This window comes from Anser brachyrhynchus, assembly GCF_964034855.1.
Source record: "Anser brachyrhynchus genome assembly, chromosome: 1".
Lineage (NCBI taxonomy): Eukaryota > Metazoa > Chordata > Aves > Anseriformes > Anatidae > Anser > Anser brachyrhynchus.
Window position 1 is genome coordinate 56,436,596 of NC_137694.1, and position 15,970 is coordinate 56,452,565.

Sequence of the window (15,970 nt, forward strand, 5' to 3'; positions counted from 1 at the left end):
TACCCCCCCCCCCCCCCCCCCTCCCGTGTGCCCGGGGCGGTGCGAGACACAAAGGGACGGCAGCGCTGCGGGTGTGTAACAAAAATATATTGTCGGAACGGTACAAAAAGGGGCCGCCGGGAACGGGAGCACAAAAGTATAAAAGCGGCGAGGCGCGGGCAGATCTTCCCCGCTGGTACGGAACGGCACGAGATACAAAGTGTACAAATCTCACGTACAAACACGGGACGGGGGGGCGGGTTAGGTTTTCGAGCTCTTCGAGGAAAGGTTTTCCACTGTAGAGACGACAAAGCTGAAGGCGATCCCCCTCTGGTCCTCATAGAGCAGGTTTTAACCCTGTACCCAAAGCTCTCGGCTGTCGAGGGCTGGGAAGAGCCGGTTGTCTTGCAGCAGAATCCTTCGGTAGTGGCCGGGATGAGAAGCAGGAGCTGACCGCCTCCCTCCTGGGCCCTCTCCAACTCCAGGCTCGCTGGGATTAGTCACATACTACGAAAACACGGATGCTCTGGTCTGAGGCTTGGGTTGAGAACGTGGATGGTGGTGTGAGAAGCTTCTGCCTCTTCCACTAACTGATTGAGAAAGCCTAACACTGAAATGAGAAAAGCTCTGTAAGAGACAGAGTACCTTGTACGAGCACAGCTGGGGAAAATACGGTAAAGAGGAATGGGGAGAAACATCCTCCCACACACCTGACAATTTAATTTTTTAAGGCTAGGGCTCAGCCATAAAAAGGGTCAGTTCAATCTCAACTGCCCTGAAAAAGGCAATCTAGACTTCAAATTGGAAGGAAAAATGAATGCTCTTCTGTCATTCTAAATTTGTTATGCTATAAGGCTGAATATCCTGAAGTCAAATTATATTTCATCTGTTCTACCTAGCTTCTCAAGATAACCAGTTTCTACAGACACAAAATCTTTCTGGTGTTTCCCCATACAATGCCACTGCTTACTACTGCATGCACATCTGATTCCTGCAGGAAGTGGTGAGGCAGATTTGGTATCTTCCACACACCGTTGGTAGAGGGAGGGATTTTTGCTTTTAAATTACGTGTGTATATATATATGTACACAGTAATATACAGGATAAATTAAAATCTGTTACAGATATCGGTAAAAGTTAAATACATATGATAAACACACCACATACACATACATACAGACACAGAAACGCCTATATGAAAATCAAATGATCTCCTGCAGCTCCTCTTCTAGAGGAACGGAAAGCCAAACACCAAGGATGTGGCTAGAAAGAAGGGGGATCAGTCCCATCCACTCACAGGTACCTTGGTCGCCTGCAACTGCTTCAAATTGGTCATTAGTCAACGTCTCACAGCAGCACCATGGCTCTTTCAATACTGCTGGTGAAAGGGATGGGGGATCAGCAAACTCAGAAACCAAGGTTGTCTGTTCACAAACCAGGGGCACGATGGGCAGAAGCGATCCAAGTTTTTCCCATCTGCTATTGCTCTCTTCTCCATCAAAACAGGCTGACCGTGCCCTGGAAAAATCAGCAGGAGGTGCATCCTCTCAAGCCAATGAAATCTGTTGATAAATCGGTGCTAATGATGATTTGGATGCAAGTCGACAAGAAAAGATTAAATTCTCTGTCATCTTCAACTTCATGACAAATGCCAGCTACCAGACCAGTAAGCTGACACTGACAACTTTTAGTTATTACTGACCAAAGAGGGGGGATTAGAAGATGTGACCAAGAGGGAGAGCTCTCTGCATCTTTGATCAACTCTCCAGCTTTCCCCTCAAGCAGATTTTAAATTAAAAAAAAAAAAAAAGGGCTGGTGAAGAGTTCAATTCAATTTCTTGGTCCAACCTACATTACCTTCTCTACATGCCCACAGAATATAAGAATACTTTACACTGGAAAGGGTATCAGGAGGTCGTTTTGTCCAACCCCTGCTTCTAAATAAAGTCCAACTACAGAAGGCCGCTCACTCAGTATTTGAATATCATCAAGGATGGAGATTCAACAACCTCTCTGGGTTGTTTCTATGACTACTCTCATGGTGATGTGTCCTTCTTTATATTGAGAAGTCCATTCTCTGGCTGCTTCCCCCACTAAAGGATCTGAATTTAAGGCTAGTATCTCAAAACCTTTCTGAATTCTTCATACAAATACTTTTAGATTGGATGACATTTCATCCACAGGCAAAGATCTGTTCTCTCAGCTTAACTTCACAACTTTTCAAAAAATAAGACAGTTACAATCCTATGTGTATACTGTACAGTTAAAAAAATTTAAAACCCTACACACAGAGTCCTTTGGGAGTGCCGGTGTAGTGCATATGTACACAGGTCAGTTACACAGAAGTTGAGTAAATCCCAGGATCTTTTCCCATCAAAGTCCAGGCATGATGTAGGCGATGTTGTCTAGTGTGTTTGACTGGGAAAAGAAATTCAATGTTTTAATGTCAGGTAATGACTCAAAATCCTTAAAAAAATGACATAGATCAGTGTATTACACACATTCATTTGTCTTACAAGTTACTGTATTGTGAGACAACAAAACTGTCTAGTCACCACTAGCCCCCCGGCTGCTTATTTTCAGGTTTTTGGAAACTTAACTAAACATAAAGGTAGCCTCAGTATTTGGAAGCACCTAGAAATAAAGAAAACGCTCAAGGCTTTCCTCAAGTGACTTCCTCCTAATGAACCCTACTCTCTGTCTTTGGATTTGAAAGAAGCCACATGGACTATATCTCATCAACCACTGGGAAGATGTGGTAAAGGACTTACGTAAAGTAATCAATGTTGTAGAATGTAAAAACAACAAAAAAAACCCTGACTTTAAGCCTGACTTTACACTCACAAGTCCTTTAAGAAATTCTGCAGTATATCAGAGAAAAACCCTCAAAAACACCAACTAGTAGGGTGTCAGAGAAAAAGAATTGCTTTCCAGTTTTCACTACTACTTGTAACAAACTTCTGAGACTAGGAGTCCTTTTTTGCGTATCAGAAAACAAAAGGCAGCAGTTTACTATCTGTATGTTCTTCAAATGCAGCATTTCAGTAACTTCACATCTGTGGCTGGATGGCTGAAAGCCTTAGGAATACCTTTTAACTGCTGAAAACAAAGGAGCTGGATCTGTTAACGACGGTGATTTTAAAATTTAACAATGCCACCTACTGACTGAAAATATAAATTGCATACTATATGCAACACGACCCCTGGCAACTTTACCTCGTCTTAGAATACCAGTTTTTACATGTCTGACTGTAAAAATCAGAGTAGTTTCTTTATTATCAAGCCTGGATACCAGTTTTCAGAAGTGAATGCTAAGTGCCTTAATCCACCTGAAGCTTCATTGCTCCTTGTAACAAACAATAAGTTGATCAAGTTTCCAAGATAGGCACCATTAGTCATGTGGAAAAGGGGTGTCACTTGCTTTGAATGCACTTGGCAAGCAAGGAGAAAAGCATAGGATGTTTTTCCATGGCTTATGATGGGAACACCCCGCTGACTCAGCTTCTGTGTAGACAGCCAGTTTGCTGGAGCTCACAGCCTAAGCTGCCAAATATGCTGCTGTTGTTAACAGTCATTTCTCAGAATGAATCAATATTTGGGATGTCCTATAAAAACATGCCAATTCATACCCCATTTTTGTTGTTCTCTCGTTCAGATAGGTTTTCAATCTCTTGATGTTTGCATGCTACATACTTATTCATTTTTGCTCCTCTACTCCTCTGCCTATTTGCGCCCCCTGTTGGAGGTACGACTTCTGATTCCTTTCCTACTGCTGCCATATTAATCTATGCCCACATCATGCCACATTGAGGTCACAAGCTCTTACTAAATCAGGGCTCAATAACTAGTATAATTTAAAGTGGAAAAGAACCTGTAGTTATCTAGTTCCTTAAAACACGGACTATTTTCCTTTCCTTGGATGAGGTTACACATGTGAAAGGCCCTACTCAGTCACATTAGGAATCCTAACTGAGATCACAAGTTATTTTTTATGTTGCAAAAGAAAACAATGTGTGAACACAGAGCATCTGGAAGTTGCTTCTTTTTTTTTAATGGAAAATCAGAACTTTCAAAAATTGTATGTGTACAGGTGCTTGTATTTGATTCAGATGGGTCGATTCAGTCCCTAAAACAGGACCTACACACGCTGCAAACCAATGGAACAAATATTAAGTCAGTTTCTACTGGGAAAAAAACAATCAAACAAACCACAACATTGTACAATACCCTACAGCGTTAACATCTTAAGGAATTTCAAGAAATATCCCTCTATAAAAATGTATGACCAAGACAATTTTTTTATTGCACTGGAATTGTAATTGCATCGTAAAATTGATTCATCGGAAAACTATCTGGACTCTGCTGAAATTAACAAGGCTACAATAAAAATACCCACAAGGAACTCACCAAAACTTGCTTAGGGCAGCCATTCAACTCAGGTAGTTGTGTGGTCAGACATGCTAATGGGCCCAAAGCACAGATGATAGAATCCAGAAGTACTGACAAACTTCCTGAAACAGCCACCATTCCCTGGAAGTAAGGAAAGAAAAAATTGATGGGGACAATTACTGGAAAATACAGTTCCTTCACAACTATATTGATTCTTACTCAGATGCCGTATCCTCATGCCTGAGCGACCACTTCCATTACTTACACAGTAACAAAACTATGTCAGAGTTCACAGAAAGACTGATGGCTCAAAAAAAAAAAAAAAGAATTAAACAGGTAACATACTGATGTAGGAAAAACAAAGGGAGCAAAATAAAAGGTCAGAAAGTTGTTTGGTTTATATATGACTTAATTCCACAATTTTTGCCATATGGTTTCCTTGCCCCATTTGATACCATCTACTACGATAATTACTTGAGTCCTAAAGACAATAGTTGTTTTATTATGGAAGCCTAAAGAAATACTAAGTCTGTAAAAATACTTTAGTTATCAATATACCTTCAAAAATGGAATGTATTTGTGTGTCGTTCTGTAAAGGGAGAGATTTTTACTCCAAATTTTTTTCCTCTGAAGAATGACCTCAATGAGGTCATACCAGAAACTGCAGAAATGCAATAACATTAATTTTCTTGCTGATAAAACAAGCAAGCGTAGTGGGATGAGCCGACCATGTTAGCCATAAAATTCACTGATATTTGATATTTGAGCCAAATACGTGTTCTGCTTACAGGCTAAGCTGAGTTCTAAACTCTGTGTGTGTGTACAATTACTACTGCGTAACACTAGAAAAACACTGGAAAATATTACATCTTCTACATTACCATGTAAGTTGAAACAACAGTAGCCACTACTTAAAGCACTGGGAACATGATACCACCAGAAAACAACAGGACATGCAAAAACATCTTGGTAATGGCCTTCTCTGGTGGTTTTCTTAGAAGGCTTGAGAGTGTAACTGGGCCAGAGATTGTAAAAGACAGCAAGAAAATACCAGATGCAAGGTGAACATAGAGTAAGAACAGATTAGTTTGTTGAGACAAGGACAATTGCCTTCAAGGACACAGAGCTGCAAGTGAAAGACCTGTCTTTCTTTGATGCCTACTGTTTACTGAGAAACAACGCTTTTTATTTCACTGAAAATAAACAACAATGCATCGAAGAAGCATGACACACCACCTGTAATTTCTCTTCCTAGTAGAAAAGCATTGTCTAACTGTTAAGTAAAACAAAATAACCTCCCGATCCTATGTGTAAATTATATGACATCACTGAGACGTTGCCGGTTACAGACTCACCTCTGTTTCCTGCAGTCTGTGTCCAATGAGGCTCAGAGATTCGCCCAGCAATTGTAAATGTGCAGCTACATCTATAGGATCTGTCTCAGGGGCTTTGGCTGGTGAGGAAGGCAACACCACAGTGCTGGTGGGGGATTTCTTTTGAGGGGAAATCACTCCTGGTGGAGAAGCTGTAAATACATGAATTAAAATTCCGTATTACCCACTTTCATTCTTTTACTTTCAAGTCTATTTACTTTCTAAAGTTCAAATCTCAAAGATGTGAGATGCTTAAATAGTCCTGTGGATCTTCTCCTGTTGTATTTAGAGAAAGAACTTACCTTCAAAGCATGTACCTCAGCTGTCTGCGATCTGGTAGCTTTGGCAGATTTGGTAAAGAGAGATGCCAAGCCATGAACAACCCCTTTTTCCTCTTGCACCTAGCTACTCTCACTAGAACTTCTCTATTGCCTCTTCTTGCTTTATGTTTCAAACCCTGAAGTGCTAAAACCAATACCATCTTACTAACTAGACAAGGAAATCTTTTTGAAAAGTGCTGACATCATTCTCGCTCCTGAAGAAACACAGTTGTTGAGTAATACGATGAGTTAAATGTCAAGACTTGTGAAAAAACAGGTAAGAATGAGAAACAAGAAGTTCATTATTTTCCAGTCTACACCATCTTCCCCACTCCAAAAAAAAAACAAGTAGAGCATATGAAGTGCAACAATTACCTTTTATTTTTGGAGCACCATCTGAAGACGATGCCTTTCGCTTCACAGTGGTGGCTTCTGCTTTATTCTGCTTGTGCTGCAGATACTGAGCTTTCTGTTTCCAGACCTGCAGTTACCACGGTATGAAAAGAGAGATTTACAGCATTAGGTAATTTTCATACCTGACGCCAAGACCTGGAGGCAAAATGATGTTACATAGTTAAGTGGTGAAGCAATGCCACGAGAAGAAAATGGATGCTTTTATGACCACAAGGGCAAGATAACACACTTTTCCATACTTTGGGGACAGAGGTAATATTTTTTAAGGTATGGTGTAATTACTGTCAGCATGTTTTGACCTAAGGACACAGTTTACAAAAATCATTAAAAAAAAAACAACTCACACATGCTTACCAGTTTATCCTTCTCAGGGAGCTGCTTCCACACTTCTGCCAGCTTTTTACTTAGGTCTCCAAAATCTGATAGGAAGAGAAATAAAAATGTTTCAAATAAATTAAATAATAAAGTTGTGGTGAGAACATAGGAAATTTATGTGAACGTCAACAGTGTGAAAAACTGGCCTACACATACACATTTAGAAAGCAACCACCACTGGAACTCTCCACACTGTCCAGAAAATGGTTTTTCCTTACTGTCTAAAATGAAGAAAAAAACAAACAAACAAACAAAACCCCACAGCCTGATACAGGGAATGTAACACCATAAGACCACACATGCTGAAAAATGACACAACAAAGACTCTTTAAGTAAAAGAAAGGAAGAGTAGGCAGTTCCTTAATCCAGATTCACAGCTTGGTTAATATACGGCGAAAGCAAATCATGAAATCCATTTCTGTCCTTTTGCTACCTCAAAAATTAAGAGGTTGATATCATACAGAGAAGGTATGTCCTGTTAATTAATCAGACTGATTTATAATCAAGAATAGAGAAGGCTAGATTATTTTCTCACCTATCCTAGGGTGCTCAGACACAATATTTGTACGATACTCCTTACAGAACACTTGATAGGCAGACATGTTTTTCTTCTTTGGCTAGTCAGAAGAAGAAAAGGAAACAAACGTTTTTAGTTATTAAGGGACCTACTCAATTTCATTAGTAATTCTGCTTTTATCGGACTTAAAGAAAGATACTGTACTTAGATCAAGAAGGTAAAATGGCAGTTTTACATGCGTTACGTACATTTACTGGCTGAATTTAGTGGGTACGAAAGCACAAGAACCAGCCAGAATCAGTTTTAGCATAAAGCTTATCTTGCAACAACTCTATCAATACAATTCATCCATAAATCACCACCTTTGCTATTCTAAATCCACGATCAACGTTTAATGCTGTTCATACATCTCAGTTTTAGAACTTAAAATTGATCAAAATAACAAAAAAACCCTGTCATACTATTCACAGTACCTACCATGGATCTGTCAGAACAGTTCAGTTTTTGTTCTCTTATATCTATGTTTTGTTCTATTCCTTGCATCCTTACAGATCACTTCATATTTGCAGGAAAACAAACCGTTTAAGATAGCAGAGGCACAAGCAACTTCCAGACTGCGATCAGAGAAAACTTACCACACAGGACACAGTGAGAGCTGAGCAAATCTGGGCTATGGCCACCCATTTCCTGTTACAAAGCAACTCTTGTCTATCTGGCAGAAACCGTTTTACCCTATTATACACTTACATAGCTATAATTATGTTATCTGGAAATCTCAGACACACTCCAGCTACAATTTTTCCTACCTGCACTTCAGAGCATTAACCATGGAAACCTGAATTTATGAGTACAGGATGAAAGTGCGAATGTGGCAGTCTATAAGAATTAGATCTTTATCTTAATACAGGAATAAATGGATGAATAACTTCACTCTTCCAAGTTAAGGAGTTCAATTCCTTTTTTACAGGAACCGTGATGATGGACTAGATGACTCCCAGACAAGACTGAAATTCTACCTGGTAATAGTTAGAACCAGTTACCTTAGAAAACAATGTAGTTGTGGCACGGTCTGTACCGAGCAGATTAAGTATAACCTTTTCAAAGGACCTTTACTGGCTAAAGACTGCCTGTGTCACAAAAAAACCCCAATGGTTTATATTTCTTTTGCTACGAACAGAAATCACAGTAGCTGAAATACTTTTGCCAAACATGCTGCAACGAAACCATCAATGCTGCTATTAATTATGCTTCAATTTAACAAGTTTTTGGAATAAAGTGTGTAATTCACCATTACCCATCGCCCAATTTCAATTTCCCCTTCAATTTTTCCTTACTTTTTCCCTTTCTCTTTCCCTTTCTCGGTCCTTTTCCTTTTCTCTTTCTCTTTCTCTTTCTTTTTCTCGTTCCTTTTCCTTTTCCCGTTCCTTTTCTCTTTCCTTTTCCTTTTCCCGTTCCTTTTCTCTTTCCTTTTCCTTTTCCCGTTCCTTTTCTCTTTCCTTTTCTCTTTCTCTTTCCTTTTCTTGTTCCTTTTCCTTTTCTCTTTCTCTTTCCTTTTCCTTTTCTCGTTCCTTTTCCTTTTCTCTTTCCTTTTCCCATTTTTCAGCTTTTTCCTTCTCCTTTTCTTCCTTCTTCCTCCTCCTCTCACTTTGTCCATCTGAGTGATAAATAGTAGGATGAGGTGGAGGAAGAACATAGGGAGTACCGGAAGGAGGTGGTGGTGACACTGTTACTTCTGCTACTGCCACAGAAGAGTGCCCAGAACTCTTTTTAGATTTAGAATGCTTCTTCTCTCTGTGCTTCTCCTTGTCTTTTTTTTTCTTACTTTTTTTTGACTTCTTCTTCTTCTTGATCTCCCGGTAGGAATCATCTATCACTAGCTCTCCAGCCTCCAACTCCCCACCAGAAGAGGAACCAGATTCTGGTGGTGCCTCCACACCCGAAGTCTCGTACTCACTCCCATGGCCTTCCGAAAACACGGATGTGTCGGCACCAAAACTCTCAGAAGGGGGATGTGGGTCTGGAGGAGGTTTGTGCTTCTTCCGGGATGACTTCTGGAAGCTCTGCACTTCATGACCCAGATGGAATGAGCCCTGCTCATCTCGAGATGATTTTTTGGAAGATTTCTTTGCAGCTGCTGGTGCTGAAGAGTAGGAGAAAGAATCATCATCTGCAGCACTACTTTTCTCTTTTGGTGAAAGGATAAGCTTCATCTTCAAGCCATCAGGTTCACGAAGAGTAAGGGTCTCTGTGTTCACATAGAGAGGTTTCATTTTTTTAGTTTTGTGGTAGCTGCCATCATCCACTGAGTGCTCCCCACTGCTTCCACTCAATTTCTTCTTGTGGTGCTCCTTTCTGCTTTCAGAATGGCCAGAGGAAGAATAAGATGATTTTTCGGATGTCTTCTTTGAAGACTTGGAGCTTGTGGCCAAAGGCGAGGTGATAGCCTTGAGTACATCCATGTTTTTATCAGCTGAGGATGGGCTTGAAACTGCTTTTTTCTTCTTCTTTGATGGTGGATCCAAAGATGAAAGATCTGGAAAAAGTCAAGAGAAATGTTCATCAAGATGATTCCCTTAAAGACATTACTACGCTAGTCAAAAGAAACGAAGTGGGAACCTTGCAAAACTTGTTATTACAGCTAACCGATCTGCATCCTGTCTCAAAAAGAAAGTCTCTGAAATTTGCAGGCAGCTCAGCGTGTCCTCATGGATATGAATTGGGAGTTGTAACACCAGAGCTGATCAAAATATTTAATGCAGAAAGACAGAGTGGGAAAGTTCTTGAAGTTTCATCAAACTTTGTATTCTATCATAAACCAGCATATTTTGATGAAAATACATCTTACTGAACCTGAAATATTATATCTCAAGTGCAAGGTTGTCACATCACTTTTAGCTGAGACCAATGAATTGAGAACATGAGCTTTTTCATTCTAAAAACAGATTTTTAACAAAATTTCAGTTTATAAAGATATGCCAAAGATGTGGCTTCTTTTGGAATCGGGACAAAAATAAATCTTAAACCTGCTGTTAAGCTTTTATGAGCTGAATTGTTATTTCCTAGCCAGTTTTTTCATTGTGAGAACAATATTTCTGTATTTAAACTGAACCCAAAAGCATTCATTGTGTAACCTGACATATTCTGCTTTTATAAATTTACAGAAATTAATTAGTATTATCTGCAAATAAAATTACAGCTCATAATATAATAAGCAAAAAAAGAATGCAAACGCAAAAAGGGAAGGCATGGGTGAGAAAACAAACTTGTCAATGAGAAGGGACATGGAAGATCCCTGCCTTAACAACAGTAACTTTTACACAAGACTTCGAAAACATCATTCCTTAGTCTTTTGCTGCCTGGTGCAGCAGAAACCTGATCAGAACCAGGTTTCTGATTACATCAATCTGTCTTAGGACAAGGAATTCTCCCCCGTAAAGTGCTAACCACAAAGTTTGATGACATTGGTCTAACAGCATCTTTTCCTCAAAGTCATGATCTGCCAGCCCCTTCCGCTGCCTGACTGCCGTCTTACCTCTGGAGCCGTACTCATCGGAGGAGTGCTTCTTCTTCTTTTTGTGAGGTTCTGTGCCTGGAAAGAGCTCACTGTCCTAGAATAAGAACAAAAAAGTTGCTGATAAACAACAGGGAAATAATTTGAGGTTCACATGGACTGGTCACATAGATTATAATTTCTGGGAGATATCAAGAGACATTTGTACTACTGCGATGCCAAGGAACCCTAGGTGTGAACCAGGATTCTCATTCTAGGAGCTAAACCAGCAAAGGAAATATAGTCTGTTCCCATAGTCCACAACGTAGATTTAAGGTAAGAGACAAAAAGCAGGGTATGGATAGGTGGGAGAATACAAAAAACAGAATTGGTTTCAGCACATCAGACAACTAACTGGTATCAAGCTTTCTGTGGACGCTGCAGCACAACAGGACTATAAGGAAATTCAAAGACAAATCTCTACAAGGAGTTCCCCTCCAGTGAGAGGAGCACTACACAAGAAAACTTGAAAAAGCACTCTTGAAAGTGTTAAGAAATGGCCAATGAAAGCCAGTACTCGGACATCAGCTGATAGGTTGATAAAAGACCGACAACTACCTCTTAATAAAGCTAAGGAATAACTAAGCATGCATAGGCTGTCAAGCCTTGAAGCAATTCATATTTAATGTGCTGAAGAAGATAAAAGAAGTGAAAGAAGGAACAGAGAAATGACAATTAAAATGATGGGCCAGAAAACTGACCAAACTAACTCTTGACACCCCATTATTATTATTTGTTTCTCGACTGCTTTACGGTCTAAAAATGAAGCTCCTCTGTAGAATTCCATCTACATGGCAGAAGATTTCCATTTTAAACTTGAACTTCTTTTGCAGATTTTAAAAAACTAAAACCAATCACAAGACGGTCACCTCTGAGCTAACAGCAGAAATTTTAGCTCAAAGAAGAAAGTTATGAAGTTGTTGCAACATGATTTCAGAGTTAAGGCCCCAAGGAGACAAACAGGGCAAGTTCACACCTCTCAAGAGCTACTGTTTCAGGCTGTATGCTGAATTGGGAAGACAACAGTGCATCAGTTAACATTTTATTCATTCTTTGCTGGCTATCAATGCAACTATAAATTCTAAAAATCCCATTTCTTTGCGTAAAAAGTCAGTTATGCTATCTCAGCACCGTTGCATACTAAGGCTAGGATGAGATCCTACTACCCTATTTTCTGAGGCCAGAAAAATCAGAATTGGTTGAAATTGGGACTAACACCCTCCATTTCCCTAACAAAGCTACTGAACAATTCAGGACATGATTACCTGTACTTGCTGTTTTCTACAGGCATTTTTATATACCAAAGAACACTGAAACATTCCATCCCATTTTATCTTAAGCTTTACACACTTTCTTACACCTTATACTTTTTCTCTGAAGGCTTCCTGACCTGTGTTGCTATTCTCTCCTCCTCTTGCAGCTGATCCCTGTAAGACCGTTTTTTCTCTCGCTGTGTCCTGACCGTAGCCAGCTCCACATCACTTCGGTCACTCTCTAGGAACTCTAAAATTTATGTGAAAGAGGAAAAAAATGAAGAAATGAAATACCACATTAAGGAACAATAGGCACATTGACTATGCACAAAATAAGACAGGAGTGGACATTGGCATGGAGTGATGCACAAAACCCGAAAAGCACTGGGGACTGAAAGATAACATTCTGTAATCTCTGACTGCAGGGACAGGGCTCAGTGCTCTAATGCTATAACATGAATTCTCAAGATACCGTTTCTAATCCTTGTTGATTTCTTCCTAAAGTCCTAACTGGACTTAGAAATGTTATCATCACTTACTGTATAGAATCTTAGAATTGCTTAGGTTGGAAAAGGCCTCTAAGATCTTCAAGTCCCCCTGGTCTCCCATTTCACACTGACCTAGCAGGGAGAAGAAAGGCTGCAGTGGCAGAGTTCCCAGTCATGGTGGTTGCATTAGGAAATACCACCTGTTTCTCTAATCCCAGTACTGTGCATCTGGAAGTCAAGGGCTTGGGAACCTGCAAAATCTTAACAGATTAAATTTAAGGTCCAATACCCTTCAATGGTCCATGGGAGACTAGCTTCCTTTCCCACTCTGACACCATGGCCAGACAAGGGCTGTAGAGGGCACCCTTTTTTTGGCTACTCCCTCCGAGATTATGAAGCAGTCATACCTTCTTTCTTCTTGGAGTCATCATAAGCCATGGCGGTCCTGCAGGAGCCTGAGAATGTGTTGCCACGTCTGGGCTCCTTCCCCCGTTCCCATCTAAAGGAAAAGGTCTGAGAAACAGAGAATGAAAATAACCCTCCCATAAAGAAGAACCACAATGTAAAATCGGAAACTTCCTGTGAAACAAAAGAAGATTCTCTGGAAGACAGTGGGAAAGGAAAGAAGTCTATCTCCTCTCAGCTGATACTCACTCTTTGGGTTTGACAGATTTTTTTTTTTTAATTAAGTTGGAGATTTTTTTTGCTTGTTGTTTTTAAAGATATAACAAGACCACCTATACACTGTAAAATCTCCGCATCATTAAAATAATTTATTCATAAAAATGGAAAGAGGGTGAGAATATAGCTGTTTGATTTTCATGACGAACAAAACTGTATCCGAACTTGTGTTAAAGACTCATTTCATCAGAAACCACTGTAGCAAACAGTGGGATACTTAAAAAGAAGTACCAAACCCTTGAATCTCAGATGAAGCGAAGGAAAAAGATGAAACCAGGCAGGAATCACTGTGCTATATAAGAATTATTTCAAATCTTTTGAACTAAAGGGTTGCACATCTTGTAATGAAGGCATACACCGTTCTGACGTGTTTCCTGACACTACCGCTGCAGCCATTCTGAATGTCAGCCTGGGAATGGAAACGGAGGAAAGTGCTCCTTTCTCCTAGGACTTCTGCATCATCCAAGCTCCTGCAAGCTCCCAAATTTCAGGTCTCGTTTGAGTCAGTCTATTCCACAGTTGCTAGCATGCAGGAATAGGTATGGAATAGCTGCACTCCTCTGAGTAAACTGCTTTTGTTTTTCAGGCAGTGAACTGGTTAGCACGAAAAAGATGACCTCTCATAAGTGATTAAAGCAACTGCACCCAACTGATTTTGTGTGGTTGTTGTGTATGTGTGCGCACACACACGTGAAGGTTCAACCACGAAGATCATGAAGTTCGTTCTTTCTAGCTCTCACAGTAATCCCACCACATTTAAGTCACATTTGAATAGCTAGAGAGCAGGAAACTTATGCTATGTCTCTGCATTTACATCAATTTAATAAATAATTGGTTGAGAAAGTACAATGCATTCATCTTATGGTGGTTACTTAAGTGAAAGCACAAACTCACGACTAATTCAAGCTGACAAATACAGAGATGTTTCTGTTGAAATTCATAAGAATACAAGTGAATTCTTCAGGTTTTGGGAAGCCATCCACCACAAAATGTTTTAAGTCAGTATTCAGACTACTATACATTGTGTGTGGCAAGCACATTGATTTGTAGGCAGAATTTATGTACATGCGCAACAGCGCTGCTCTTTACTGTAAAAAAATCAAAAGAAAGCAACTATCTTGCCACTTGTGGGCTTACAATCTTGAGTGAGATCCTGCAAACACCTCATGACATTCAGCTCCCTGTTGCCTGGTGGAGTTCAGCGGGAACACAGGCGATGCTACCGCATGGTGCTCAGCTCTGGGGCCTGCTGCAGGCACTGCTCAGCACCACAAAGCCGCTGACAGTCCCTCACGAACGGATGATTTGAGGAAAATAAGCTTTATTTATAAACGTGTACCCCCTCCTCACCGCCCACGGCTGCGGGACCAAGCCCCCCCGCACCCCCCACGGCACTCCCAGGTTCCTCCACAGCCCTGTCGCGACTCTCTCCTCATCGCGATGCCCTCACGACCCGCAGGAGACACACGGGCGGCCGGAAAGGGGGGGGGCAAACCCCACCATCGACCCCTCCGCCGCCCCACCGTGCAGCCGGGCCGCTCTCCGGAGCCTCCCCGCCGCCTTCGGCCGCCCCGCTCCTCCTAATGCACCCCGCTCTCACCCGTGCGGGCCCCGGCCTGACGCGGCCCCGGGGGCAGGGGACGGGGGGGAGGCGCCGCGGCCGCCTCACTCCGCGCCGCCGCTTCCCGCCTCGCCGCCCTCCGCCGCCGCCATCTTGGGGAAGGAGACAAGGGCCGAGCGCCGAGCGCCTCCGACGGGGAGGAGAAGGCGGAGGGGGGGGGGGAGCGCCGAGAGCGTCGATGGGCGGGGAGGATGGGGCGCCATGTTGTGCTCAGGGGTTGCCTGCAATATTCCCTTCAGGCACACGAAGCCTGACTGCCACAGCCACTGGCACCTGGTGGGTGCCAGGTGAGGAGCAGGTGCCCGTCTTACCCCTGCCTTCGAGGCAGCTTCCTCACTGTGCATGTGCTTGTGCTGTCACGACGCAACAGCCCCTCTCTCATCACCACGTCCTTACAGAGTCTGGGAGCTGGCTGTGCTTCCAGCAGGGGTTAGGTTTTTGGGTGGCTGTGCCTGCTACCGTGGGATCAATAGTAAAGAGTGAAATGCTGTTATTGAGAGAGCTTCTGTGTGATTAGTCATGCACGCACGTGAACGGGCACATCTCCTCCAAGCCTATCTGATTGCCGGAGGAATCGGCTCGATGTGCTTCAGAGGTGCAGATGGAGTCGGGACCACCAGCTGCGCTGAGATAAGCGTGTCTGAGCAGCGTGCTCAGGGCTCCTGCCGGAGCAGGCATCATGCTGCTGTCACACCCTCCTAATCACTTGACCAAGGGTGGCAGGCAGGCAGGGCCAAAGCAAGCTACCCTCAGCTTCTTCTAAAGAGCTCATTCCTTGTTCATCCCCGGAAGGGATTCAAGAGAGAGGTAAAAATGCTCGAGAAATAACCTTTCTGCTCTCTGACCACTCCAGAGGTCCCCGTTCAACAAACCTCAACTGACTCTTAAAGACCATCATCTCAACTGATGCAGGAGTCTTCTTTTTATTTAGATGCCAGCAGGCACTCACATAACTCTTTGTCAGAGGCTGCTATCCTTCATATGCTGCCTGCAGACTACAATTCCCAGCC

At 41.9% G+C, this 15,970-nt stretch overlaps 1 protein-coding gene across 4 annotated transcripts; it reads right to left on the reverse strand.

The window, feature by feature from the left end:
• Window positions 1-66: 66 nt before the first annotated feature.
• On the reverse strand, window positions 67-15,095 carry HMGXB4 (HMG-box containing 4). 4 transcript variants are annotated; one of them, XR_013945211.1, is made up of 12 exons: window positions 14,940-15,071; window positions 13,066-13,171; window positions 12,308-12,420; window positions 10,900-10,975; window positions 8,702-9,900; window positions 7,386-7,467; window positions 6,830-6,894; window positions 6,437-6,542; window positions 5,724-5,893; window positions 4,387-4,509; window positions 1,283-2,397; window positions 67-589 (listed from the first exon to the last, which is right to left on the reverse strand). XR_013945211.1 is itself a non-coding variant. In XM_080576952.1 (11 exons), exons 2-11 carry the CDS (start codon window positions 13,094-13,096, stop codon window positions 2,353-2,355), a joined length of 2,010 nt encoding a protein of 669 aa, XP_080433078.1. In that variant the 5' UTR covers window positions 13,097-13,171; window positions 14,940-15,095; the 3' UTR covers window positions 67-2,352. The 4 variants fall into 4 exon arrangements, 3 of the variants coding, with proteins under 3 accessions (XP_080433078.1, XP_080433076.1, XP_080433077.1); XM_080576952.1 differs by having other exon boundaries at window positions 67-2,397; window positions 14,940-15,095; XM_080576950.1 differs by having other exon boundaries at window positions 67-2,397; window positions 13,066-13,157; window positions 14,940-15,075.
• Between the last annotated feature and the right edge of the window lie 875 nt (window positions 15,096-15,970).

Bases quoted from the DNA above. Each gene is read 5' to 3' on its own strand.
- HMGXB4 (XM_080576952.1), bottom strand. From the start codon at position 13,096: ATGGCTTATGATGACTCCAAGAAGAAAGAAG. The intron at 6,543-6,829 runs GTAAGCATGTGT...TGGTAACTGCAG, and splicing joins TCCCTGAGAAGGATAAACTG to GTCTGGAAACAGAAAGCTCA. The intron at 2,398-4,386 runs GTGAGTTCCTTG...TTCTTTTCCCAG, and splicing joins GCTGCCCTAAGCAAGTTTTG to TCAAACACACTAGACAACAT.